This window comes from Coregonus clupeaformis, chromosome 5 (assembly GCF_020615455.1).
Source record: "Coregonus clupeaformis isolate EN_2021a chromosome 5, ASM2061545v1, whole genome shotgun sequence".
Taxonomy (NCBI): domain Eukaryota; kingdom Metazoa; phylum Chordata; class Actinopteri; order Salmoniformes; family Salmonidae; genus Coregonus; species Coregonus clupeaformis.
Window position 1 is genome coordinate 7634554 of NC_059196.1, and position 27981 is coordinate 7662534.

The 27981-nt window shown below is 43.0% G+C and overlaps 1 protein-coding gene across 1 annotated transcript; it reads right to left on the reverse strand.

Moving 5' to 3' along the window:
- Window positions 1–1740: 1740 nt before the first annotated feature.
- Window positions 1741–27970, reverse strand: cul3b (cullin 3b). The gene is made up of 16 exons (XM_041873872.2): window positions 27731–27970; window positions 25770–25967; window positions 13452–13565; window positions 12690–12850; window positions 11565–11679; window positions 11184–11412; window positions 10633–10778; window positions 10177–10353; window positions 8829–8999; window positions 8234–8341; window positions 7504–7628; window positions 7240–7336; window positions 6829–6963; window positions 6342–6528; window positions 3151–3296; window positions 1741–3015 (listed from the first exon to the last, which is right to left on the reverse strand). The coding sequence occupies exons 1-16, from the start codon at window positions 27791–27793 to the stop codon at window positions 2884–2886; spliced, it is 2304 nt and encodes a 767-aa protein (XP_041729806.1). The 5' UTR covers window positions 27794–27970; the 3' UTR covers window positions 1741–2883.
- Between the last annotated feature and the right edge of the window lie 11 nt (window positions 27971–27981).

Genomic DNA, 27981 nt, shown 5'->3' on the forward strand with positions numbered 1-27981 from the left:
AGAAAGAGGTTGACCATTTACCATTGTCTGTTTGGGCTGTTGACGTTGCATGCAAAAAAGTTTTATGAGACTCGTTTTAAATTAACGCTAGCTTGTCACAACTTCTGCAACGTTGATAGAAAACACTGAAGTGGATTTCGCTGGGGAACTTATACTGCACAAAGCGAAAATGGTCATGATTCACATTTTGCCAGTACTTGGATACCACAAACCAATACTAGCTAGCTAACGTTAGCTACTGTAGCTTATTAAAAAACTTACTCGGCAGTCTCAGCTCCCGAATCCACGTTTTCATCAACCGTTCCGTTGAATCGATCTTCGTAACATTGTTCAAATTGGCACCGTTCAGTCAGCAAAGTCTGTTTTTTCCAAGTGTTAGGTTCTATTTTTCTCATAATTGGATCTGTATGTGATGAATAACTTAGAAGGAATGCATTAATGATGACCATGGGTGTACTATACTGATATAAATTGTTTCACATAACAGGCTGTGATTCATGTGAGGAACGTTAGGGGCTAGGATGAGATAAAACTTGTATTTCTTATAGATAAGACTTGTATTTCTCACAGATACGAACACTGCTTCTTTGTGATCTGTGAACCTTCCAAGGACATGGGTACTGCAAAAAAAGTGCTAACTCCACAGGTTGTTATGATAAACTTATGCCTGGCAACAGAGTGCAACAAATGGAGCGCTGAGGGGTTGGGACCAACCCGTGCGCCAATCGGCTGAGTAAAGTCTAAACCACACTCAGTCCTTTACTCTGATTGGCCAACAGAAGAGGTGGGAACTCTCTGTCAGAGTATTTGAGAAATAACCTGTAAACAATGGTTTAGTTCTCTGAGTGCCCTGCGTGGTATCTCAGCGGACCTGTATATACAAACCTTCATACTTATCATACATACATTTTGCATATAATAAATTTAGCTTGGATTGAAGATCTCTTGATTCTTATTCCAATACCAGATTTGAATTACGCAATTTCTAACACAAGGGATCCTTCTAGCTGGGACATTATACATATTTTACACAAGGGAGTAGAATGTCAGATTTAGGGAGGCTATATATATATATATATATATAAATAAATAAGGATAAGTAGAAAAGAGTCGCGTCAACTCACCAACACATGAATAAAGACGTATAGAGTTGACCAGGAGACATGAACATTTGGAGAAAAGGTTTAGTCTACTCGAACTAAATGAGGAATAGCCTATGCAGAATAACGCCAGATGGCAGTCGTCTCACCGTCACGTATGAGCAGATTTAGGATAGTCCAGACGGGTTAACTAGACTTTGTGGGGCAAAGGAGGTGGTAACACTTCGGTAATGTAAATGGTACCTGAATCTCTGAGAAAATGAGGCCATCATCTGTCACATTTCTGTTAAAGAGCATTAACAACCCTTGCACTGTGCCTCCTTTGAGTCCATCCCTTTAAGGATAAGTCCTTCTTACATTGTGACATTGTCACATTCATAGAACATTGAATGATTCTAGTTCTGTGGTAGACATTCTGGAACATTGGAGACTATAATTGACATCTTCCGTTGGCCACAAATGTCTGATTAATAAAGTACATGTTATTTTCTAATAATCGACATTAACTTGTCATAGCAGCTGTCTGATGTAGTATTAGTGATATGCATATTAATCCATTGAACCCATGTAAAGTGGCCTGCTGTAGCCTTAACCAACTTCATTGCACACTGTGAGATATAAAATATACTTGAGAAAGTGATTCAGCAAGAAACATATTTATAAAGCAAATGCAGTGTCTCAAAGTTGGCTACCACTGTTTGAAAGCAATACAAATAGCTATTTTGAGTTCTTCTTGGATGCTTAACAGTTTGACTGTGGTTCCCTCTATGCATTAGGCTTTAATTATGGTCAGAGGAGGAGATACTGTATTTCACCATACAATTTACAGTGGTTTTCTCTCTGCTCTCAGAGAGGGATACACAAGACACAGAGTTGTAAAACAGGGAGGAGGCGAAATTCCCTTCGATGTACATTTTCTTTTTCTACATTTAATATGATGAAAACTAGGCCCTGTACAGTCCACTTTAGTGAGTACAATAATTATTTTACAATTTATACACATTAAAACATGGTGCTAAATTGGTTCCAATTGAAATGCAGTGAAGAAAAAAATAAACTTCCCCTTTGTGATCTGCATTGGGAGAAACCTACAATTCCAAGGAGAAATATTTTCTGGGCTGACGATCCAATTTTACAATAGGCCCCATTGAAAAAGAAAAACACAAAAAAAAACTATAACATACACCTTGTATAGAGCATATGTGACTTCTTCCACCACTCCATAAGACAAAGCATGCTATCAAAGCACCTGCTCCTGTTCCCTGCAAACCAGCAACAACATCCATGTCCTCCTCTTCTCTTTGATTACAACCCTAGAGGGAAAAAGGCCAATAGTATCTGACAACCTGTACAACCAGCATGGTGCCACGAAAAAACACAAACATAACTCATTTACATCAACATTTAAAATGGGAGAAATGTCAAACATTTTTTTGGTCTTCGTGTAGCCAACCCACATTTGCTTCGTATGTCTCCTATTCTTTTTTATGCTCATTTTCTTTTCCTTTGTTTAATGGGTTTGAATGCAGTACATTTGATGCATTCACACTCTTCCCCCAATTCTTCCCAAGGCCACATTAGGAACATGAAACTGTAACCAAGCTAGATCCAATCCCTCCATTTAGCTCTTCTCAGCAGAAGAAATCTAAAATATATATATTTTTAAAAAACGTCTCTTTTCAAAAGTAAGATTCCCAGTGTTTCCCAGTATCAGACAAACTTCCATGTCCCAGAAAAAAAAGTATTGTTTCTTTTTGTGTAAGGTTTCATTGAATTCACGCCTTTATGCTACATAAGTGTACACTTTGCGATCCTCCGGTGTCCGCGCCAAATATTCCCGCTCAATGAGTCCTTCAATGCGCTTCTTGATGACTACAGGACTGGGGAGGAATCGCGACCGCAGCTGCTGGGTGACCTGGAGAGACGGTACAAACACAGACACAATCAGAACCGGATCTCACATCGAATTACTGACATTAATTAAATACTGACAGGTACAACCAAGTGTACCCCGAAACACCTCAATGTTCATACACTGTATTCCACTGACCTCTGCTACTAGTACATTATGCTGCATCTTCTTTCTAGACTTCATGATGCGGACGATGGCCGCCTCAATCTCGTGCTTCCTGTCGTCGTCCACTTTCTGCCGCGTCTCCTTCCTCTCCGGGTCCGACTCTCCTTGCTTAGCGGCGACTAGCGGCCGACACAAGGAAAACCGGTTTCAGCCGGGAACCACATATGACGGCTACATGCACATGACATTATCATTCACGCTACACAGGTAAACCTGTGGCTGGGCTATTCAGATGAGTGGAGATCAGTGGGGTTTTTCACTAAAACGACACTATACAAAAGTATGTGGACACCCCTTCCAATTAGTGGATTCAGCTATTTCAGCCACACCCGTTGCTGACAGGTGTATAAAATCGAGCACACAGCCATGCAATCTTCATAGACAAACATTGGCAGTAGAATGGCCCGTACTGAAGAGCTCAGTGACTTTCAACTTGGCACCGTCATAGGATGCCACCTTTCCAACAAGTCAGTGAGTCAAATGTCTGCCCTGGTCCACTGTAAGTGCTGTTATTGTGAAGTGGAAACGTCTAGGAGCAACAACGGCTCAGCCGCGAAGTGGTAGGCCACACAAGCTCACAGAACGGGACCGCCGAGTGCTGAAGCGCGTAAAAATCATCTGTCCTCGGATGCAACACTCACTACTGAGTTCCAAACTGCCTCTGGAAGCAACGTCAGCACAAGAACTGTTCGTCGGGAGCTTCGTGAAATGTGTTTCCATGGCCAAGCAGCCGCACACAAGCCTAAGATCACCATGCGCAAGTGTCGGCTGTAGTGGTGTGAAGCCTGCCGGCATTGGACTCCGGAGCAGTGGAAACGTGTTCTCTGGAGTAATGAATCATGCTTCACCATCTGGCAGTCCGACGGACAAATCTGGGTTTGGCGGATGCCAGGAGAACGCTACCTCCCCAAATGCATAGTGCCAACTGTAAAGTTTGGTGGAGGAGGAATAATGGTCTGGGGCTGTTTTTCATGGTTCGGGCTAGGCCCCTTAGTTCCAGTAAAGGGTAATCTTAACGCTACAGCATACAATGACATTCTAGACGATTCTGTGCTTCCAACTTTGTGGCAACAGTTTGGGGAAGGCCCTTTCCCGTTTCAGCATGACAATGCCCCTGTGCACAAAGCGAGGTCCATACAGACATGGTTTGTCGACATCGGTGCAGAAGAACTTGACTGGCCTGCACCGAGCTCTGACCTCAACCCCATCGAACACCTTCGGGATTAATTGGAATGCCAACTGCGAGCCAGGCCTAATCGCCCAACATCAGTGCCCGACCTTACTAATGCTCGTGGCTGAATGCAAGCATGTCCCTGCAGCAATGTTCCAACATCTAGTGGAAAGCCTTCCCAGAAGAGTGGAGGCTGTTATAGCAGTAAAGGGGGGACCAACTCCATATTAAGGCCCATGATTTTGGAATGAGATGTTCGACGAGCAGGTGTCCACATACTTTGGGTCATGTAGAGTACCTGAGAGGTAGATTAACCTAAATATAATCTTGTTATAGTTCTGTGGGTAGAATTACCCAAGAAGGTTGGTATACAGTGCATTCGGAAAGTATTCAGACCCCTTGACCTTTTCCACATTTTGTTACAGCCTTATTCTGGAATGGAACCCGGAAATATCAAATTTACGTACGTTTTCAGACCCTTTACTCAGTACTTTGTTGAAGCACCTTTGGCAGCGATTACAGCCTACTCTTCTTGGGTATGACGCTACAAGCTTGGCACACCTGTATTTGGGGAGTTTCTCCCATTCTTCTCTGCATATCCTCTCAAGCTCTGTCAAGTTGGATGGGGAGCGTTGCTGCACAGCTATTTTCAGGTCTCTCCAGAGATGTTCGATCGGGTTCAAGTCCGGGCTCTGGCTGGGCCACTCAAGGACATTCAGAGACTTGTCCCGAAGCTACTCCTGCATTGTCTTGGCTGTGTGCTTAGGGTCGTTATCCTGTTGGAAGGTGAACCTTCGCCCCAATCTGAAATCCTGAGTGCTCTGGAGCAGGTTTTCATCAAGGATCTCTCTGTACTTTGCTCCGTTCATCTTTCCCTCGATCCTGACTAGTTTCCCAGTCCCTGCCGCTGAAAAACCTCCCCACAGCATGATGCTGCCACCACCATGCTTCACCGTAGGGATGGTGCCAGGTTTCCTCCAGACATGACGCTTGGCATTCAGGCCAAAGAGTTCAATCTTGGTTTCATCATATCAGAGAATCTTGTTTCTCATGGTCTGAGAGTCCTTTAGGTGCCTTTTGGCAAACTCCAAGCGGGCTGTCATGTGCCTTTTACTGAGGAGTGGCTTCAGTCTGGCCACTCTACCATGAAGGCCTGATTGGTGGAGTGCTGCAGAGATGGTTGTCCTTCTGGAAGGTTCTCCCATCTCCACAGAGGAACTCTAGAGCTCTGTCAGTGTGACCATCGGGCTCTTGGTCACCTCCCTGACCAAGGCCCTTCTCCCCCGATTGCTCAGTTTGGCCGGACAACCAGCTCTAGGAAGAATCTTGGTGGTTCTAAACCTCTCATTTAAGAATGATGGAGGCCACTGTGGACCTTCAATGCTGCAGAAATGTTTTGGTACTCTTCCCCAGATCTGTGCCTCGACACAATCCTGTCTCGGAGCTCTACGGACAATTCCTTCAACCTCATGGCTTGGTTTTTGCTCTGACATGCACTGTCAACTGTGGGACCTTATATAGACAGGTGTGTGCCTTTCCAAATCATGTCCAATCAATTGAATTTACCACAGGTGGACTCCAATCAAATGTAGAAACATCTCAAGGGTGATCAATGGAAACAGGATGCACCTGGGCTCAATTTCGAGTCTCATAGCAAAGGGTCTGAATACTTATGTAAATAAGGTTTCTGTTTTTTATTTGTAATACATTTGCAAAAAAATTAAATACATGTTTTTGCTCTGTCATTATTGGGTATTTTAATCAATTTTAGAATAAGGCTGTAACCTAACAAAATTTGGAAAAAGTCAAGGGGTCTGAAAACTTTCAGAATGCATTGTGCATACAGTTCAACGCCACAACGCAATGCTTCAGAAAGCAAGGTTGAAACAAAATAAATCCTGGTTGTTTTTGTGCCATTTCAGTTATGCATGCCTTAGATCTTTGAATCTGTGTTCCACAAGACCGATCTGTATGGCTAACTGGGTTTGTTTACCTGTCTGGATCTTGACACGGTGCAGCTTGGAGGTGAACTGGTCATTGACGGTGAACACGTGGCCGTTCTCAATCTCCTTGGATTTGGGCTCTTTGGTGAGGACGCGCTGGGTGGGCTTCCCGCAGGCCAGTGACTGCAGCGCTCGCACCAGCTCCCTCTCCGGAATGTCTGTCTCCTGCTGGATCTCCTACACAGCAGAGAGCGAGAGATGGGGACAAAGAGGAGAGAGGGAGATGAGGCAGAGCGATCCTTTGATCCATGACTGCACTATACTGAAACCAAATAATACATTCTGTTTATAGAGAAACAAGAGCGTATAACTTTTTCTATTCAATATAACTTTATTTATCCCCTCAGGGAAAGACATTGACAGACCACAAACATCAACATCCTGCACATATAAAGACATCACATTGCCCAAATACAGCCCCCCTTACAAACTTTACTTTATTCAGTGAGGGGCTACGCATTCAATTAGTTGCTGTACCTCAAACATAGACTTCTCCCGGTTGTTGAAGAGCATTAGTATTGTCATCTGGAAGGTGGACACCTGCAGTATGTGCTTCCTGGTGTTGGAGCCTGTTACCTGGGCACCGCCCACCCCCACCTCTGAGCCGTCCTCCTGAGGGGAGAGGAGATGAGAGAGAGAGAGGTCACCACCGGCCGCCTTCAGGTAACTCAGTCACACAGGAGTAATCATCAATGTAGCCTCTGTTCAATCACTATGTCATGCTTATGTAAACACAAATGTGTGAAATGTTAATAGCTTAGCCTCGCCCCCCACACATCCCTGATACACCTGCTGTTATCAAGGCCTGATGTTGACATTACTGGTGTGTGTGCGTGCATCAGTCTGCCTGCCAGCCAGTCAGTCAGGCAAAGGCTGTCCCCTGCATACCTTTTTGATTGGGCCGTAGAAGGTGGCGTTGAGGTCTGCAGAGCCCATGTGATGCTGCAACGTGAGCTGCCTGCCGCTGTGCTTGGCCAGATAAAATCTATGGCCGCAGAGCCAGAGAGGACAGTCACACACTACAGCGTTAAAGATAAACACAGACAAACGATGCACAGAGCCCCGCTTCCATAACCTGCAGCAGAGAATATATGGCCTTTGCTATGCAAAGTAAATTAGATACAGTGAAGGACAAGGAGGAGATCGACAAACCTTCTAAAGACTTCAAATGCATGTCGAGGCGAAGGGGGGATATTACATTTGGGCGTGGCGGACTGCGTTGGCCAGTAACCTGTAGTCAATACCCTCACTGTGAGATCAACTCCGCCCAACGACACCTGGGGATGAAAGTTTGATCTACGTCTTTCACTGAGGTTCCCAACGGTCAGAATGACTATCAAAAGCTTCACAAGATGTGCTCTTCGCTTTGAGCGAGCAATGGCTAGGTTAAATAGAGAGCAAAAGTAATGGCGTCTTTTTGTAGGCACCAACTCCGCCATGGTTCGTTGGACAAACTCCCCATGGGAGTTTTTGTAGGGTTTTTTGATAAACGCCGAAAATAAGGTCTGTGGTAAACACAGGCTTAGGAGATCTTATACGTTTTGTTCTATGAGCTAATCTTCATCAGCTAACATCACTTTTTGTGAATGTTTAAGCGTTTATGTAATAAAAAGAGCACATAAAAGGCTTCATAATTCATAAATGTCATGTTGACGGACCGATATTATCTCATAGAAAAAAAAACATATACGATCTCCTAAGCCTGTGTTAACCTCAGACCTTATTTTCAGAGTTTATCCCAAAACCCTTTTCTTTCCCCTTAGGAATGGCTGAACGAACCAGAAGTAACTAATTTCTGTTTTTTAGGACTACAAGCTGGCGAGCTCTATGTTCCCCAGAACCAACACTGGACTGGTTCTGGGAGTGTGTGTCTGTGTCTCACCGCCGTTGACTGTAGGTGTTGGCGGAACTCGTCCATGGTTGTGTTTGAGATGCTCATGTCCCGGAACATGCCTTCCAGTTTGGAGGTGAACTGGCAACCACACTCCGTCTGGCCAGGGGAACCAGAGAAAGAGCGAGAGGAAGAGAGAGCGTGAGACAGATCTATTAAACAACACTTCACTTGCGCTATCCGTTTCTGTCACACTGACTCTCCACTCAGCTGAGCTGTAGTTCAACACAGAGTTTCTGTGCAGTTCAATTTCAAAATGTATTGCCATGTGTAAAGTACCAGACCTGGGATCAAAATACAATTCAAAATAATTTCAAAAACTTTAGCGTTGCTAGCTTGAGGTTGCCTGTTGCAATTGAACCAATCAAAAAGCACCAAAAGTGCAAACCCCGCCAACATGGCACCCCAAGCAGGCTAAAGCAAACGCTCAAAGTATATGAAATATTTGAAATAGTATTTGAACACAAGGTCGCACTTATTAGGTATTGAAGGTGCTACAATATACCTGAAACAAACAGTTGATGAATGTGTTAATGGATGGAAGATCTTAAGATATGTAGCTACTGCTCTTCCTCAGTCTCCTCACCTTGAGCTTAGAGATCATGTTCTTCTCCGAGTCGTCCGAGACGCTCTTGTTGGTGAGCAGCCTCCTGGCTAGGTGCTGTTTGTAGTACCTCTCAAACACATCCTTCTCCTGCATGAACCTGAAGAGCACCATGGCCTTGTCCAGGATCGACTCCACCTCCTGCTCCGTCAACTACACACACAGGACGAGAGGAAAGCGAGCGTTACACGAGCACACACACACTTTAAATTATTACATTTCAAACACTGATTTAATTAAATATATTGAACTCCTTATACAGTGAGCTCCAGAAGTATTGGGACAGTGACATCTTTTGTTGTTTTGGCTCTGTACTCCAGCATAGAACAGATTTCTAAACACTTCTACATTAATTTGGATGCTACCATGATTACAGATAATCCTGGATGAATCATGAATAATGATGAGTGAGAAAGATAGATGCACAAATATCATACCCCCTAAAAATGCTAACCTCCATTATTCACGATTCATCCAGGATTATCCGTAATCATGGTAGCATCCACATTACTGTAGAAGTGTTTAGAAACATATTCTATTCTTATTTACAATAAAAGTGATCCCAAAATGACACAATACATTATTTACCATTCATTTCTATTGGGCACAAAATCATCTGAAACACAATGCATCCAACAAATGTGTAGAGTCACAAGCTTGATGTAGTCATTGCGTGCTATGAATATGGGCCCAAATACTGAACTTTTAATACACAAGTGAATTTGTCCTAATACTTTTGTTCCCCTAAAATGGGGGGACTATCTACAAAAAGTGCTATAATTTCTAAATGGTTCACCCGAATTAAAGCTGACAGTCTGCACTTTAACCTCATAGTTATTGTATCATTTCAAATCCAAAGTGCTGGAGCCAAAACAACAACAAATGTGTCACTGTCCCAATACTTCTGAAGCTCACTGTATATCGATTGACATTTAAATACATTAACTTATTATAATTCAAAATGAGTGATGAGGTCAAGCTTTCATTCTTCCGGGCTGTTGTTCAGGAACAATGACAGAAAACAACCCTCTCCTATTAGTCTGCAGTACAACAGTTTACGGTGATGTCAATAGGATGCGCACAAAGTAGGATTGAATCTCATCTCGTAACCTCATCACCGTCTCAGCACGAGCTGAGACAGTCTACTCAGCACTGGGACTCAAATGGCACCTATTCCTTATATAGTGCACTACTTTTACCAGGGCCCATAGGGTGCTGGGCCCTGGTCAAAAGTAGGGCACTATGTAGAGAATATGGTGTCATTAGGGACGAAGCCTGTGTGCCCTGAGGCGAGGACTTTATTCCCCCATTACATCAGAAAACCACTCACTCCTTTTACGCCTTTCTTCAGCTTGTCGTCGATGAACAAGGAGAGGTACTCGGGGGAGCGCGAGTTGAGGTTGAGGAAATATTCAAAGTCCCCTGCGATGGTCTGCTTGAAGAGCCGGTCGTTGTTGAACGACTCTAGGAGGAAGCGGTCGAAACGCGACTTCAGATCCAACAGACCCTGCAGAGAAAAAAACCGGAGGAAGGAAGAAAACGTGACATCATTATTGGAAAGCAGTGGCACTTACTACATGCTCTTGTGTACGCTGCCATCTAGTGTCAATATGGAGTATCACAACAGAAATTGCGTCCCTGTTGTGGATTTAAAAGCATTGGATCAGTGTAAGCATTCGCTGGAGTTTCCACTATTGTTAAATCTATGACAGGAACGTAGCCAGAGATCAATCTTTAGTACACCCCTCTGCCCCGTGTCAATGATGTCACTTCCTGTGTGAGTTACCTGGATGTAATCTACAGGGTTTTTGCCTTCGCCCTCTTCTGACACCAGCGCCTTGCCCTGCTCGCGGAGGTAGGAGCTCATGCACTCACACATGGTCTTCAGTCCGTTTGGCACTCTGCTAAAGAGCTTATACATACACGCCAGGTCTGCGTTCGTTCGCGTACGTACACACACACACACACACACACATTAGTATCCAAAGACCACCCCACCACACGGAATACATTTCACAAGAAATATTGAATTGCTGACATTGATATGGCAAGGGTGGTACCAAGTATGCACACGATAACAACACAGATTCACACAATATACATTACTCAATTATTCTGCAAACGTCTGACAAACTTTAACATCGGGGTAAAATATCCTTTTCATGAAAAAAGAAAGGGTATATGTCCCAAATGGCACCCTATGCCCTACATAGTGCACTACTTTTGACCAGAGCCCTATCGGCCCTGTCAAAAGTAGTTCACTGCATAGGGAATAAGGTGCCATTTGGGACGCATGCCATAGCTGGGACTGTAGTAGTAGTAGTGTGGCAAACTGACCCTCTGTCTTTCCGTTCTTGAGCATGTGGACGAGGCCCGAGTTCTCCATCTCCACGATGGTCTTCATGTGCTTGGAGATGAGCTCCCGCTCCACCACCTTGACGATGGGCTCCTCCGTCGTCTTGTCCAGGCAGTGCAGCACGCGCTCGATCTCCTCATTTATCCGCGCCTCCACTTTCTTTATGTACACGCTTGCGCTGTTCTCTGCCAAAAACTTTTGACTTTCCATCTGGAGGGCAAACAAACACGGGGTTAGGAGCACCTTGGGTGATTGAGAGGGCATACACATTATGTATATAACATGATAGTAGGTGAACAACATATCACTGCAAGCGAATTAAATGTGTGAATAGATGGGTGGGGGGAGGGATTCTTACAAACCTGGAAGAACTCTGCAGACATTTCTAAAAACGGGGCCTCAAAGTCCTCTTCGTAAACAGACCTCCCTTCGAGGCCTAAGATCATTAACATCTGGCAGGCATTTCTGATCGCCCCCCTGATAGAGAGATCGAGAGAGAGAGAGAGTCAAGTACAGTTGAATCCCAAACTGCATTCTATTATGGGCCTTGGTCAAAAGTAGTGCACTGAGTGTACATAACATTAGGAACACCTGCTTTGTCCATGATATAGACTGACCAGGTGAATCCAGGTGAAAGCTATTTTCCCTTATTGATGTCACTTGTTAAATCCACTTCAATCAATGTAGATGAAGGGGAGGAGGCAGGTTAAGGAAGGATTTTTAAGCCTTGAGAAAATTGAGACATGGATTGTGTATGTGTGCCATTCAGAGGGTGAATGGGCAAGACAAAATATTTAAGTGCCTTTGAACAGGGTATGGTAGTAGGTGCCAGGCGCACCGGTTTGAGTGTGTCAAGAACTGCAACGCTGCTGGGTTTTTCACACTCAACAGTTTCCCATGTGTATCAAAAATGGTCCACCACCCAAAGGACATCCAGCCAACTTGTGGGAAGCATTGGGGTCTAAATGGACCAGCATTCCTATCGAAAGCTTTCGATGCCTTGTAGAGTCCATGCCCAGAGTCCATGCCCAGACGAATTGAGGCTGTTCTGAGGGCAAAAGGGGGTGCAACTAAATATGATCAATGTTTTGTGTATATGGTGCCATTTAGGTCTGGGTCAGCTCAAAGACTGTATCAGATATTTTTTAAATGTAACAAAGAGCACAATGAAATAATCATGGATTAGGGTTGTGATTTTCTTTATCGGGAGAAACACTGCTTCCTTCAGCTCAGAAACTGTGGCTCTGTTCAAATTCCTTCAAAGTGCATCCTTCCTTCCTCCCTCCCTTCCTTGAAACAGTCAATGCTTAGACCTGACTGGACAGATGAACGCAAGCGTTCCACCGAATGGCTTTCACTTGTCTAGTCATTTCTAGTGATTCCACTTGTCCAGTCATTTCAGTGATTCCTTCAACGAAGCTAGGAGTTTGTGCACTTTTATAGAAGTCGAACGGGGCCTGTGTATAGACGGGGTCATATTATTATACCTATCCACCACCTCGCCCTTCCTCTCCCGTGCGATCATGTCCAGGAGGGTCTGTCGGAGGTGGTCTCGGATGCAGCCATAGCGCACCACCTGGTCTCTGAAGATGATCAGGCCCAGGTTGTAGACGTTCTCCACGCTGTTCTGCTGCACGTACACCCGGTCCTGGGAAACAAGAGGAAGAGAGGGGGAAGCTTTGTCAGTCAAGGTTGATCTTGGGTTAAGTTTTGCATTTACCCCACTAATGGTTATGGTTAGGATTGGGAAGCTGATCTGTACTTAAGGGAAACTTCACCCTGGAGCACGTTTGAGACCTGCAGCCAGGAAGCAATGCATTGCCAGTCCAAGGGAGGGTTACGAGACGATACTGTATTGAGAAATACAGTCAAATCCTAATAACTAAGAAGAGTGCACGTCCGATAAGCACAAATTGTACTTATGTTAGCAGTTATGTTTTCTAAAAGTGTGATGATGCAGAACACATCATATGATGCAAAACGTAGCATCACTTTTAGATTTTTACTTAAAGTGCTCTATCTTGAAAACGTATCTGACTGGATCAACAGTGGACGAATGAACAAAATACTAAAATATATATATTTTTTTTATTCTATGGCAGCCATGTTAGCGCCCCATTAACATTACATGGGGAATAATAAAATAATGCTATGTAACTGTATGTCTAGAATCAAAACAATATTCAAAATTCTAAAAGTTGGCCCAACTCTCTAAATACATGGCTCTGGTAGCTGGTGGTGCCACTAACCATGTACATGAGGATGTCTCTGATCATGACCATGGCCGTCTGGTGGTCGTTCCAGGCTTGGTTCAGTGTTTGGAGGAAGTTGTTGTTTAGTGAGTTGAGGACATCTTCTCGTACCTGTGGAGAAGCAGCAGCACAGTCAGACAGAGAGGCATTTGTTTGATACTACACCAACACCACACTGATGAATCAGCACACTGAGCCCATCTCGCTTTCTCTGCATGACACACGCTCTGTCTGTGTGCCTCTCTCTCCACAAGCTCCTCTCTCTGAGTGTGTCCCCTTCACTCTCTGCATGGGACTCTAGAGGACACTGTGCTGATCAACTCCAGGCAGAGAGACGTCATCATCATCCATTTAGTGAAACAGTGCCCAGCATACTGACTCACACACACTAACTCAATGGAAAGTGAACTCTTAGCTCACTATAACCACACACTGATGAATATGTTGTACTTATGTCTAGTAGCCTAAAACACCATCATCCAAATGTAAGACTTTCGAAAACATTGTTCAAAACACAAAAAGACCAATCCATCAATGGCAGCTGCTTTGATTTGCACAAGAGTGTTAATATTGAGTAAATCCAGTTGAATTCAATCCCTTTTTGACAGCCCCCCTTTTGATTTAAACAAAACCTTCCATGCATATTTACCCATTGTAGAAGTGCTCAGGTGGTGACTTCCTGGACCTGAATGCCAAAAATTGAAGAGATAAAAGCGCTCAAAGTTGACCCATTTTTCATACCATACCATGAGACATCTGTGTCTTCATCACTGGAAAAGATAAATGGTTGAGATTTATATAATTTAAAAGCTTACAAACTGGGTTGTCAAACTATTCATTAACTTTTGGGGGGGGGGAAATTTATACAAATGGTCATTTTTTAACCTTTAAAGGAGAATTTTCCTATTTCTGAAGTAGAATCTCTATTTTCGATATACAATGCATTCTGAAAGTATTCAGACCCCTTCCCCTTTTCCACATCTTGTTACATTACAGCCTTATTCTAAAATGGATGAAAGTATTTTTCCCCCTCATCAATCTACACACAATACCCCATAATGACAAAGCGAAAACAGGTTTTTAGAATGTTTTGCAAATTTATTAAAAATGAAAAACAGAAATACCTTATTTACATAAGTATTCAGACCCTTTGCTATGGAAAAGGCACACACCTGTCTATATAAGGTCCCACAGTTGACAGTGCATATCAGAGCAAAAACCAAGCCACGGGGTTGAAGGAATTGTCCATAGAGCTCCGATACAGGATTGTGTCGAGGCACAGATCTGGGGAAGGGCACCAAAAAATGTCTGCAGCATTGAAGATCCCCAATAACACAGTGGCCTCCATCATTCTTAAATGGAAGAAGTTTGGAACCACCAAGACTCTTCCTAGAGCTGGCCCCACTGCCAAACTGAACAATCGGGGGAGAAGGGCCTTGGTCAGGGAGGCGACCAAGAACCTGATGGTCACTGACAGAGCTCCAGAGTTCCTCTGTGGAGATGGGAGAACCTTCCAGAAGGACAACCATCTCTGCAGCACTCCACCAATCAGGCCTTTATGGTAGAGTGGCCAGACGTAAGCCACTCCTCAGTAAAAGGCACATGACAGCCCGTTTGGAGTTTGCCAAAAGGCACCTAAAGGACTCAGACCATGAGAAACAAGATTCTCTGATCTGATGAAACCAAGATTAAACTCTTTGGCCTGAATGCAAAGCGTCACGTCTGGAGGAAACCTGGCACCATCCCTACAGTGAAGCATGGTGGTGGCAGCATCATGCTGTGGGGAGATTTTTCAGCGGCAGGGTCTGGGAGAATAGTCAGGATCGAGGGAAAGATGAACGGAGCAAAGTAGAGAGAGATCCTTGATGAAAACCTGCTCCAGAGCGCTCAGGACCTCAGACTGGGGCGGAAGGTTCACCTTCCAACGGGACAACGACCCTAAGCACACAGCCAAGACAACGCAGGAGTGGCTTCGGGACAAGTCTCTGAATGTCCTTGAGTGGCTCAGCCAGAGCCCGGACTTGAACCCGACCGAACATCTCCAGAGAGACCTGAAAATAGCTGTGCAGCGACGCTCCTCATCCAACCTGACAGAGCTTCAGAGGAACTGCAGAGAAGAACGGGAAAAACTCCCCAAATACAGGTGTGCCAAGCTTGTAGCGTCATACCCAAGAAGACTTGAGGCTGTAATCGCTGCCAATGGTGCTTCAACAAAATAAAGGGTCTGAATACTTACAGTACCAGTCAAAAGTTTGGACACACCTACTCATTCAAGGGTTTTTCTTAATTTTTTAAACTATTTCTACATTGGTTATTGGTTGATACTTACTGCAATATGTAACTTTTTGGCTGACCCAACAAAATTCACATAGAAATGTTTGTTAATGATCTGTCATTGAAAGAAAGTCTAAGAAGTGGTAGATCTGTTGTGTGTGTATTTCTATGCATCCCGACTTTAAGTTTAGTTTTTGCGTCTTTTACTTTCGGTTTTGTACACCAGCTTCAAACAGGTGAAAATACAAAATTTTGTGATATGGAAAATATATTTGCTAGCGGTTTAGATGGTACAATGATTCTCTACACTATACTTGCTTGTTTTGTCAGAAACTGAAATTAGGCGAACTATTAGAATTTTAGCAACCAGGAAATGGCGGAGCGATTTCTGCATAGTGCATCTTTAAATTGTAAAAATGATGTATAGGGTTGGGCGGGATCCAGATTTTCATACAAATCCTGTACCATACCGGGGTATATGTGCACACACTTCAAAGTAGCCACCCTTTGCCTTGATGACAGCTTTGCACACTCTTGGCATTCTCTCAACCAGCTTCATGAGGAATGCTTTTCCAACAGTCTTGAAGGAGTTCCCACATATGCTGAGCACTTGTTGGCTGCTTTCCCTTCACTCTGCGGTCCAACTCATCCCAAACCATCTACATTGTGTTGAGGTCGGGTGATTGTGGAGGCCAGGTCTTCTGATGCAGCACTCCATCACTCTCCTTATTGGTCAAATAGCTCTTACACAGCCTGGAGGTGGTTTTGGGTCATTGTCCAGTTGAAAAACAAATTATAGTCACACTAAGCGCAAACCAGATGGGATGGCGTATCGCTGCAGAATGCTGTGGTAGCCATGCTGGTTAAGTGTGCCTTGAATTCTAAATAAATCACAGACAGTGTCACCAGCAAAGCACCCCCACAGCTCCTGCTTCTCGGTGGGAACCACAAATGCAGAGATAATCCGTTCACCTACTCTGCGTCTCACAAAGACACGGCAGTTGGAACCAAAAATCTCAAATTTGGACTCATCAGACCAACGAACAGATTTCCACCGGTTTAATGTCCATTGCTCGTGTTTCTTGGCCCAAGCAAGTCTCTTCTTATTGGTGTCCTTTAGTAGTGGTTTCTTTGCAGCAATTCGACCATGAAGGCCTGATTCACGAAGTCTCCTCTGAACAGTTGATGTTGAGATGTGTCTGTTACTTGAACTCTGTGAAGCATTTATTTGGGCTGCAATTTGAGGTGCAGTTATTCTAATGAACTTATCCCCTGCAGCAGAGGTAACTCTGGGTCTTCCTTTCCTGTGGCGGTCCTCGTGAGAGCCAGTTTCATCGTAGCGCTTGATGGTTTTTACGAATGCACTCGAAGAAACTTTCAAAGTTCTTGACATTTTCTGGATTGACTGACCTTCATGTAATGATGGACTGTCATTTCTCTTTGCTTATTTGAGTTGTTCTTGCAATAATATGGACTTGGTCTTTTACCAAATAGGGCTATCTTCTGTATACCACCCCTACCTTCTCACAACACAACTGATCATTAAGAAGGAAAGAAATTCCACAAATTAACTTTTAACAAGGCACGCCTGTTAATTGAAATGCATTCCAGGTGAACCTGGTTGAGAGAATGCCAAGAGTGTGCAAAGCTGTCATCAAGGCAAAGGGTCGCTACTTTGAAGCATCTAATATATATTTTGATTTGTTTAACACTTTTTTAGTTACTACATGATTCCATTTGTGTTATTTCATAGTGTTGATCTCTTCACTATTATTCTACAATATAGAAAATAGTAAAAATAAAGAAAAACCCTGGAATGAGTAGGTGTGTCCAAACTTTTGACTGGTACTGTATGTAAATGTGATGTTTCAGTTATATTTTTAATACATTTATAAACATTTCTAAAAACCAGTTTTTGCTTTGTCATTAAGGGGTATTGTATGTAGATTGATGAGGGGGAAAAAACCATTTAATCCATTTTAGAATAAGGCTGTAATGTAACAAAATGTGGAAAAAGTCAAGGGGTCTGAATATTTTTCTAATGCACTGTAAATGGCATGTTATAGAAAGGTCAGACACTTTTTTTTTGGGGGGGGGGGCTTGTTTGTTTTCTTAAAAATACCCCAGCTGCAATAAACTTCCTCATTGTTCGTTGTACCGTTTCAGGGAACGCAAAATACATTAACAAAAGCTCAAAAAACACCTAAATATGTCCTTGTAGAAAAGGACATGCTCTCAGTATAGTGATGTAGGTCTTTAGATTCCGAACTTTATCCTCAACGGTACAAGTCGCGCTGTTGCCCCACGCAGTTGTGCAGGCCCGAGCGTGTCCCTATAGTACACTAGCACAGCTGGTAGAATAAACGTATTGAGTCATACAAAATGGAATATAACGTTGCGGATAAACTTCGGAATGACACAATTTAATGTGTACTACATCACTATACTGAGAGCATGTCCGTTTCTACAAGGACGTATTTGGGTGTTTGAGCTTTTGTTAATGTCTTTTGCGTGCCTTGATACTTACTGCAATATGTAACTTTTTGGCTGACCCAACAAAATTCACATAGAAATGTTTGTTAATGATCTGTCATTGAAAGAAAGTGTAAGAAGTGGTAGATCTGTTGTGTGTGTATTTCTATGCATCCCGTCTTTAAGTTTAGTTTTTGAGTCTTTTACTTTCGGTTTTGTACACCAGCTTCAAACAGGTGAAAATACAAAATTTTGTGATATGGAAAATATATTTGCTAGCGGTTTAGATGGTACAATGATTCTCTAAACTATACTTGCTTGTTTTGTCAGAAACTGAAATTAGGCGAACTATTAGAATTTTAGCAACCAGGAAATGGCGGAGCGATTTCTGCATAGTGCATCTTTAAATTGTAAAAATGATGTATAGGGTTGGGCGGGATCCAGATTTTCATACAAATCCTGTACCATACCGGGGTATATGTGCACACACGGGGCACTATTTATTTCCAAAGGTAATTATTATTTATTTTTTTACAAATCGAGAGCTTGGGACTATACGGTTCTCTGAGAAAGAATATGATTGAGATAATTGCCTTTAAAGTTCCAAACCCTCATTGGTTTGAATGGTGTCAGAAATGAATTGGGGTATTTAGAATACTATATAGGTAAAGAACTTTGAACAGAACATGCCTATGTCAATAACTCAATATTGACAAAAATGCATATAGAACCTTATATTCCCAAGCTCTCGAAATGCTAACAAATTAGTAGTGAATTCCTTTAGCTAGCTAAATGCTAACAAGCGCAAGCGAACAAACTATTTTAAGAATGGGGGCTTAGAGCTTTAGGGAGGCCCAGGGACGGTATTGAAAATCATACCTTTGTATTTCAAAATACCCTGGTATATCGCCCAATCCTAATGGTGTACCAGCTAAAAACTTTTCCCCAAGAACTGATCACAGTTTGACAAGACTAAGCTTTTAAATGATATCAAACTCAATCGTTTCTCTTTTCCAGTGATAAAGACATGGATGTCTCATAGTATGGTGGGGTATGCAAAATGGGTCAACTTTGAGCACCTTTATCTCCTGAATGTTTTGGCATTTAGGTCCAAAAAGTCACTTTATGACCCCTTCTTTCATGGGCAAACATGTATGGAAAGTTTTGTTTAAATCAAAAGGAATGCTGTCAAAAAGTGATTGAATTCAAATGGATTTACCCTATTACTCTGATTGCAAATGTGGGGGACAGGAACAGAACGTCAATGGGAGAGAATTTGTTTTAATTCTGAGATGCCAATTGGGTGGTGTTTTTTTAAGGCCACTGCTGAAATATTGACATCCACAGCGAGGATTGGTCATCTCAAAAGGTAGACATGTCGCCCTACATAAGGCTGTTATGATGACCGTATTACAGCCACACTGGCAGTCATGACCGCAGTCATCTGATGCCTCTGATGGTCATTGGTAGCCTACCAAACATGCTAATGGCCAGACGCTAATGGCCGGTACTCAGCGCTCTATTGTCCCTCTAATCACTCTGACATCAATGCAAATGGTATCGAAAATCAAATCAAACACTTCATGAGATCCCTGGTATTCAGAGTTTGAGCGGAGCCAGCTCCTCATAGGTAATAATAATAATAATAATAATAATAATAATAATAATAAGCATAGGTGGTTGATGCATGGAATGAAATAAGTTTTCCTGTTGTGCAACATTTCTATAGGCTATGCTATGCAATTGCGTGAGAAAACAGAGTTGATGGCCTCTATTAAAAAATGGAGAATCCCATCAGCTTTCTATAGGCTAGGCCTACTATATTTATTTCTCAACTTTCCAAATATTAAGCACATTGCTTATCTTTACAACAGGAGTATAGCCTACCAGGCGGGCATGAAAAAGAACCGTGGGAAAAGCGTACTCATTTTCACATTTTACATTTGAGTCATTTAGCAGACGCTCTTATCCAGAGCGACTTACAGTTAGTGAGTGCATACATTTTTCACTCCAAGTGCATATGGATGACGTCTTTTTTACCCTGCCCCTGTTCCAACAGGTGCATGATAAATCGCCCATTCTAAATCAAAACTAATTTCACACATTATTTAGTATATGTAAAGACAAGATTAAATTGAGAATAGTTATCACTTGTGAATGATGCACAGCGCATTCATTTTTTAGTCGCATGCATCATGTAGCCTAGCCCATTGGCCTATATGTTTTGCTAAGGTTTGTATCATTACATTTACGTCATTTAGCAGACGCTCTTATCCAGAGCGACTTACAAATTGGTGCATTCACCTTATAGCCAGTGGGATAACCACTTTATTTAAAAAAAAAAAATTTGGGGGGGGTAGAAGGATTACTTTATCCTATCCCAGGTGTTCCTTAAAGAGGTGGGGTTTCAAATGTCTCCGGAAGGTGGTGAGTGAAAATGGGGTATCATCACAACTGAAGTGAACAAATAACTCCAAAACGTCGCCTATAGTTCCAAGCCCCCTGAAACATGGTTGGAGAGCCCACAGCCTACAGAGCCTAGCAATCGCACATGAAAACAGAGTTAACTGGCCACTATTTAATAAAAGCAGATCCCAGCTTTCTCGTGCTGCTATATTTATTGATCAAGTCTTACAAATTCAGCACATTAAATCCGCTTTACAAACAGTGTAGCATACCTGGCATATTAAAAAAGTAACTGCACAGAACCTCCATTCGCTATTCGAATGCAGGCTATGGACGATTTCTATTTTTTATTCCACACATAGGCTATATGTAAAGACCAGATTAAATTGAGAATAATGCGTGAGAATATTATCAAGTGCTTGTCAAATTGTGAATGAGATACTGATGAAGTGTTTGCAGCCTGCACAAGAAACAGAGCAGAGAGCTTCCCTTTCGTGAAATCATCATGTCACATCATGTATTAGAAATCAAAACATATAGCCTAACGTTTGTATCACACATTTTGCAGGTTTTCCTACTTACAAAGCATGTAGAGGTCTGTAATTTTATCATAGGTACACAAAATTCCAGAAAATCACATTGTATGATTTTTAAGTAATTAATTTGCATTTTATTGCATGACATAAGTATTTGATACATCAGAAAAGCAGAACTTAATATTTGGTACAGAAACCTTTGTTTGCAATTACAGAGATCATACATTTCCTGTAGGTCTTGACCAGGTTTGCACACACTGCAGCAGGGATTTTGGCCCACTCCTCCATACAGACCTTCTCCAGATCCTTCAGGTTTCGGGGCTGTCGCTGGGCAATCGGACTTTCAGCTCCCTCCAAAGACTTTCTATTGGGTTCAGGTCTGGAGACTGGCTAGGCCACTCCAGGACCTTGAGAGGCTTCTTACGGAGCCACTCCTTAGTTGACCTGGCTGTGTGTTTCGGGTCGTTGTCATGCTGGAAGACCCAGCCACGACCCATCTTCAATGCTCTTACTGAGGGAAGGAGGTTGTTGGCCAAGATCTCGCGATACATGGCCCCATCCATCCTCCCCTCAATACGGTGCAGTCGTCCTGTCCCCTTTGCAGAAAAGCATCCCCAAAGAATGATGTTTCCACCTCCATGCTTCACGGATGGGATGGTGTTCTTGGGGTTGTACTCATCCTTCTTCTTCCTCCAAACACGGCAAGTGGAGTTTTGACCAAAAAGCTCTATTTTTGTCTCATCAGACCACATGACCTTCTCCCATTCCTCCTCTGGATCCTCCAGATGGTCATTGGCAAACTTCAGACGGGCCTGGACATGCGCTGGCTTGAGCAGGGGGACCTTGCGTGCGCTGCAGGATTTTAATCCATGACGGCGTAGTGTGTTACTAATGGTTTTCTTTGAGACTGTGGTCCCAGCTCTCTTCAGGTCATTGACCAGGTCCTGCCGTGTAGTTCTGGGCTGATCCCTCACCTTCCTCATGATCATTGATGCCCCACGAGGTGAGATCTTGCATGGAGCTCCAGACCGAGGGTGATTGACCGTCATCTTGAACTTCTTCCATTTTCTAATAATTGCGCCAACAGTTGTTGCCTTCTCACCAAGCTGCTTGCCTATTGTCCTGTAGCCCATCCCAGCCTTGTGCAGGTCTACAATTTTATCCCTGATGTCCTTACACAGCTCTCTGGTCTTGGCCATTGTGGAGAGGTTGGAGTCTGTTTGATTGAGTGTGTGGACAGGTGTCTTTTATACAGGTAACGAGTTCAAACAGGTGCAGTTAATACAGGTAATGAGTGGAGAACAGGAGGGCTTCTTAAAGAAAAACTAACAGGTCTGTGAGAGCCGGAATTCTTACTGGTTGGTAGGTGATCAAATACTTATGTCATGCAATAAAATGCAAAATAATTACTTAAAAATCATACAATGTGATTTTCTGGATTGTTGTTTTAGATTCCGTCTCTCACAGTTGAAGTGTACCTATGAAAAAAATTACAGACCTCTACATGCTTTGTAAGTAGGAAAACCTGCAAAATCGGCAGGGTATCAAATACTTGCTCTCCCCACTGTAGGAGGACCTGTTTCTTTGTTAACCGCTCAACAAAGAATAGCCGCATGTGTGCACTCCCTCAAATCGTTTGGAGAAAAATATCCTTTCTATTTTATTCCTGTTCAATTATATTGTTCTTTCTTTTCGCATCAATTACTGTGAGACCGTCAGTTATTTGAATGACAATCACCCGGCTGACAAAATTGTATGACCGCCACAGCCCTAGCCCTGCATAGATATTTCATTGGCCCAGTAATGTCATTGCTCCAAATAGTTTGCAGACGCCATAGAAACCTGTCACGGCTTCAAGATAATCTGATGCTGCTTCCTGCTGCTACTCATTCAGTGGACATGGTGTGTAGTATAAACAGGAATGTTATAGGGATCATGTGATACACAATCTATCCTCAGACAGATGTATAACTAATCACACACACTCTTTCCCAAGGTCAAAGGCTATCACAATCACTGATTAAAGCACCAATAGGCAGATTGATCTGCTTCCTAGTACCTACAGTGGCTTGCGAAAGTATTCACCCCCTTTGGCATTTTTCCTATTTTGTTGCCTTACAACCTGGAATTAAAATGGATTTTTGGGGGGTTTGAATCATTTCATTTACACAACCTGCCTACCACTTTGAAGATGCAAAATATTTTTTGGGGGGTGAAACAAAAAAGAAATAAGACAAAAAAAGAAAAGAGAACTTGAGCGTGCATAACTATTCATCCCCCCAAAGTCAATACTTTGTAGAGCCACCTTTTGCAGCAATTACAGCTGCAAGTCTCCTGGGGTATGTCTCTATAAGCTTGGCACATCTAGCCACTGGGATTTTTGCCCATTCTTCAAGGCAAAACTGCTCCAGCTCCTTCAAGTTGGATGGGTTCCGCTGGTGTACAGCAATCTTTAAGTCATACCACAGATTCTCAATTGGATTGAGGTCTGGGCTGTGACTAGGCCATTCCAAGACATTTAAATGTTTCCCCTTAAACCACTCAAGTGTTGCTTTAGCAGTATGCTTAGGGTCATTGTCCTGCTGGAAGGTGAACCTCCATCCCAGTCTCAAATCTCTGGAAGACTGAAACAGGTTTTCCTCAAGAATTTCCCTGTATTTAGCGCCATCCATCATTCCTTCAATTCTGACCAGTTTCCCAGTCCCTGCCGATTAAAAACATCCCTACAGCATGATGCTGCCACCATGCTTCACTGTGGGGATGGTGTTCTCGGGGTGATGAGAGGTGTTGGGTTTGCGCCAGACATAGCATTTTCCTTGATGGCCAAAAAGCTAAAATTTAGTCTCATCTGACCAGAATACCTTCTTCAATATGTTTGGGGAGTCTCCCACATGCCTTTTGGCGAACACCATACGTGTTTGCTTATTTTTTTCTTTAAGCAATGGCTTTTTTTCTGGCCACTCTTCCGTAAAGCCCAGCTCTGTGGAGTGTACGGCTTAAAGTGGTCCTATGGACAGATACTCCAATCTCCGCTGTGGAGCTTTTCAGCTCCTTCAGGGTTATCTTTGGTCTCTTTGTTGCCTCTCTGATTAATGCCCTCCTTGTCTGGTCCATGAGTTTTGGTGGGCGGCCCTCTCTTGGCAGGTTTGTTGTGGTGCCATATTCTTTCCATTTTTTAATAATGGATTTAATGGTGCTCCGTGGGATGGTCAAAGTTTCTGATATTTTTTACTAACCCAACCCTGATCAGTACTTCTGCACAACTTTGTCCCTGACCTGTTTGGAGAGCTCCTTGGTCTTCATGGTGCCGCTTGCTTGGTGGTGCCCCTTGCTTAGTGGTGTTGCAGACTCTGGGGCCTTTCAGAACAGGTGTATATATACTGAGATCATGTGTCAGATCATGTGACACTTAGATTGCACACAGGTGGACTTTATTTGACTAATTATGTGACTTCTGAAGGTAATTGGTTGCACCAGACCTTATTTAGGGGCTTCATAGCAAAGGGGGTGAATACATATGCACACACCACTTTTCCTTTATTAATTTTTTCAAATTTTTTGAAACAAGCTATTTTTTTCATTTCACTTCACCAATTTTGACTATTTTGTGTATGTCCATTACATGAAATCCAAATAAAAATCAATTTAAATTACAGGTTGTAATGCAACAAAATAGGAAAAATGCCAAGGGAGATGAATACTTTTGCAAGGCACTGTACACGATTGGACAAAACACAGAACAAAACCAAAAATACAAATCGTGTTTCACTCTCCGAAACAGGAGGCTTTTTCAATCAGGCGAGCTTGTCAAAGATCAGGACTGTGTGTGTGTGTACCATTACTGAAAGAGGGCTTTCAAATCTCCAGTCAGATGTCTATGGGCCATAGTGGAGCTGGACCTTCTGATAGCCCAATTCCTCAAACTTCTCTCATTTCATTTCCAACCACTAAATACAAGGCTGATGAATGAATGGGAGCAACTAATGTTTTCCGGATAGTTTTATTTGTTTTGCAAGTCCACCGCATCCAGCCATAGTCAGACAGATCCCCAGAGCTTTTCCACAGTAATAGGTTTAATATGAGCGCTCCACTTCATCATGCTGTCAGCAAACCATACAGGCTTAATACTGTGAACAGGCCAATCACCCTGTAATTTAATATCGCCTGGATTCAAGTGACAGGCGTTCACAAGATTTGTTTCCTTGCTTTTCAACAATTAACATAATTTTGTGGTCAAGCTGAGTAATATCCTGTGATCAAGCTCAGTGACTATTCCCCCGACTCCAGAGATCCTGCAAGTGTACTGACGGAAAATACGCTAAAGACCTGCCAATGATTTTATGACAGTGATTAATTCCACATACCCGCACAAATCCAGCAAAGGGGACGTTAATCCAGACCTGGGTCGTGTTCATGAGGCACCAAACGAAAGAAAACTGGCTGAAACAGGGAGCGACTACCTGGACTCGTCCAATAAGAAACACTCGTTTTCATTGTCTGTTGCTAAATGCTTTTAAAATGTTTTCTTGTCGCATGCCCTAATGAACAGCACCCAGTACTGAATCAACATCCCGACCTGCACTGGGATGAACACATTTATCTACCACCCTGCGTTCATTGGCCTTACTTTGTTGATGAGGTGCTCAGTGACCACCTCCCGGAGGCCCGTGTAGAGCTTCTCGCCGTGTTTGTGCAGCACCATGGTGTAGGCGTTCCTGTAGAGCTCCTCGAAGCTCAGCCCGCTGTTGTTCTTCCTCTGGATCTCCTGGATGGCGTTCTTCAGAAGGTCCCAGATGTTGTTGACATACTTTTCGTCCATCGTCATCTGCAGCAGACAAAGGAAGTAGGAGTGAGGTGAGAGCAGAGAAATGGACTGACAGGCCAAAGTTTCGGGGATCCCTCGTTTGAGGGAGAACTGGAGCAAAGCAGCTTGATAGACATCGTGTGCATAGACTCCATTTTTATCACAGTCTCCTGCTAGGCTAGCCTACTTCTTTAGGTCAGCAATAGTGAGGGAGACAAGTCTACACTTGCTGCACTTCTGCAACCCAAAACCCCCTACTTATTTAAAGAGTAGCCTATATTATGATGCAATATCTAACAGTGTGAGTGTAACATTGAGAAAAGAACTGCTCCTCCTGAAAATACATGATTTATATTCCTACTTTTGACCCTATATGTAAAAGTATATAAAACAAATCACTGTGAGGGAAACTGAGTAGGTGTGTCCCCATTTGTGTTCCTTGTGATGAAGTAAGACTGCAGTACTGCAATATCATGACAATATTCCCAATAAGGTTCCATCCAGACCATAGCATGAATGAAAGTGCTTTATATTTTCCATATCATATTGTTCAGCGCCACCTCTAACTGTGCCTCGTAACATTTCCCTTTCCCCTAAATTCTCATTTTAACTGGACAGACAGTAATGGCACTGCAGCCAACCATCACACTCAGCTAAACATGGCCATATTCACAGCTTGATATGAATCCCTTGTCCCCTTTGGCTGTCACACTCAACCATGGCCTGTTAAACCTGGAGGCTCTCTAAAGTGAGGCTGGCCGAAAGCTGCCTACAAGGTGTCTGGATATGGCACCATCCCCATCCCACCATACTGGGGAGGAAGTGTAGTTCATCAACTGGAGGCACACACAGCATATGGATCTGTGCAAATCTGCTTTTTTATTTAAAATATTATTTCTCACTGATATTAAATATAAGGTATGTTTCGAGAACATTTTCGCAAGTGATTATTATTTACGTTTCTAAACTTTAAAACACAGCGTTGGAATTGTAGTTCACATAGAGCCAGCCGTGGGCGAAGGTTACCGCTGAAAACCCTATGGAGAGAAGCGTTTTCGAGAGCTAGGGGATCATTGAGGATTCAGTGGAGGCACATCCATCAGAACTGAATACTGATCTTCTGAATACTGATGTCATCCAATAGCTTTCTCCCATTAACTTTCGTCCATTAGACCTAGCTTTCAGCAAACTGTTTCCCAATTAAACTTAGGCTAGCTACTTCAATCTTGACAGACAAAGTAACTAACTAGCTATTACAGTCGATGCAAAATGTTAGGAAGTTATCTAGCAGTTAAAGTTAGTTGGGGTATCAATGTTTTATTGGCATGTATCAAAAAAACGTGAATCAGCAAACCATGTCATGCAAAATAACGTTACCCAACTACAATACTCTCCATCCCACCCGTTTCTGAATTGACCTAAATACAAAAAGTAATGAGGCCACAAAGCTACGATGCCAAATATTTACTTAACGTTAACTAGCTAAAGTTAGCTAGCTAGAAACCATTTTTTCCCCGGATAAAAATTAAAGTGTGTACAGTAGCTAGCTAATTAATAACTGTCTGACAACAACAGTAACGTTACTAACTAGCTAACGGTAGGTAGCTAGCAGTATGAGCTAGCAAGCAGCTATCCATAACCTCTAGTAGGAGGTAGTTAGCTACTTTGTTTACTGAAAGACCGGCCTTGCAAACTGCACTCCCCAGATAGCTAGTTACTCTAACCTCGGCGGTCCAGTCACCGACTGCTGGCAGGGACAGGTCCTATCAGCGGTGTGTACTTACAGGAAAGGCTCGTATCCTCATCTTGGTGTCCTTTTTGGTGCCACCTTTGCTCAGATTGGACATGGTTACCTCGTCTGTGTGTTCTGTATTTACATTAAAATATTATCTGGTTAGGTACAGGGAAGTATACTTGTGGAACAGCTTCCACTCGACCTTCCTCGCTGCTCCGTAATTGGTTGTTGACAACCAAACGCCAATGTTGCTCTAACGTAGATCTCCACACACAGCAATGGCGGACTACCCAACTGCGC

Excerpts from the sequence above, each read along its gene's own strand:
- cul3b (XM_041873872.2), bottom strand. The coding sequence starts at position 27,793 with ATGTCCAATCTGAGCAAAGGTGGCACCAAAAAGGACACCAAGATGAGG. Across the intron at positions 25,968-27,730 it reads TGAGGATACGAGCCTTTCCT|ATGACGATGGACGAAAAGTA; the intron begins GTAAGTACACAC and ends TGTCTGCTGCAG. Across the intron at positions 6,529-6,828 it reads GGGAGAAGTCTATGTTTGAG|GAGATCCAGCAGGAGACAGA; the intron begins GTACAGCAACTA and ends TCTGCTGTGTAG.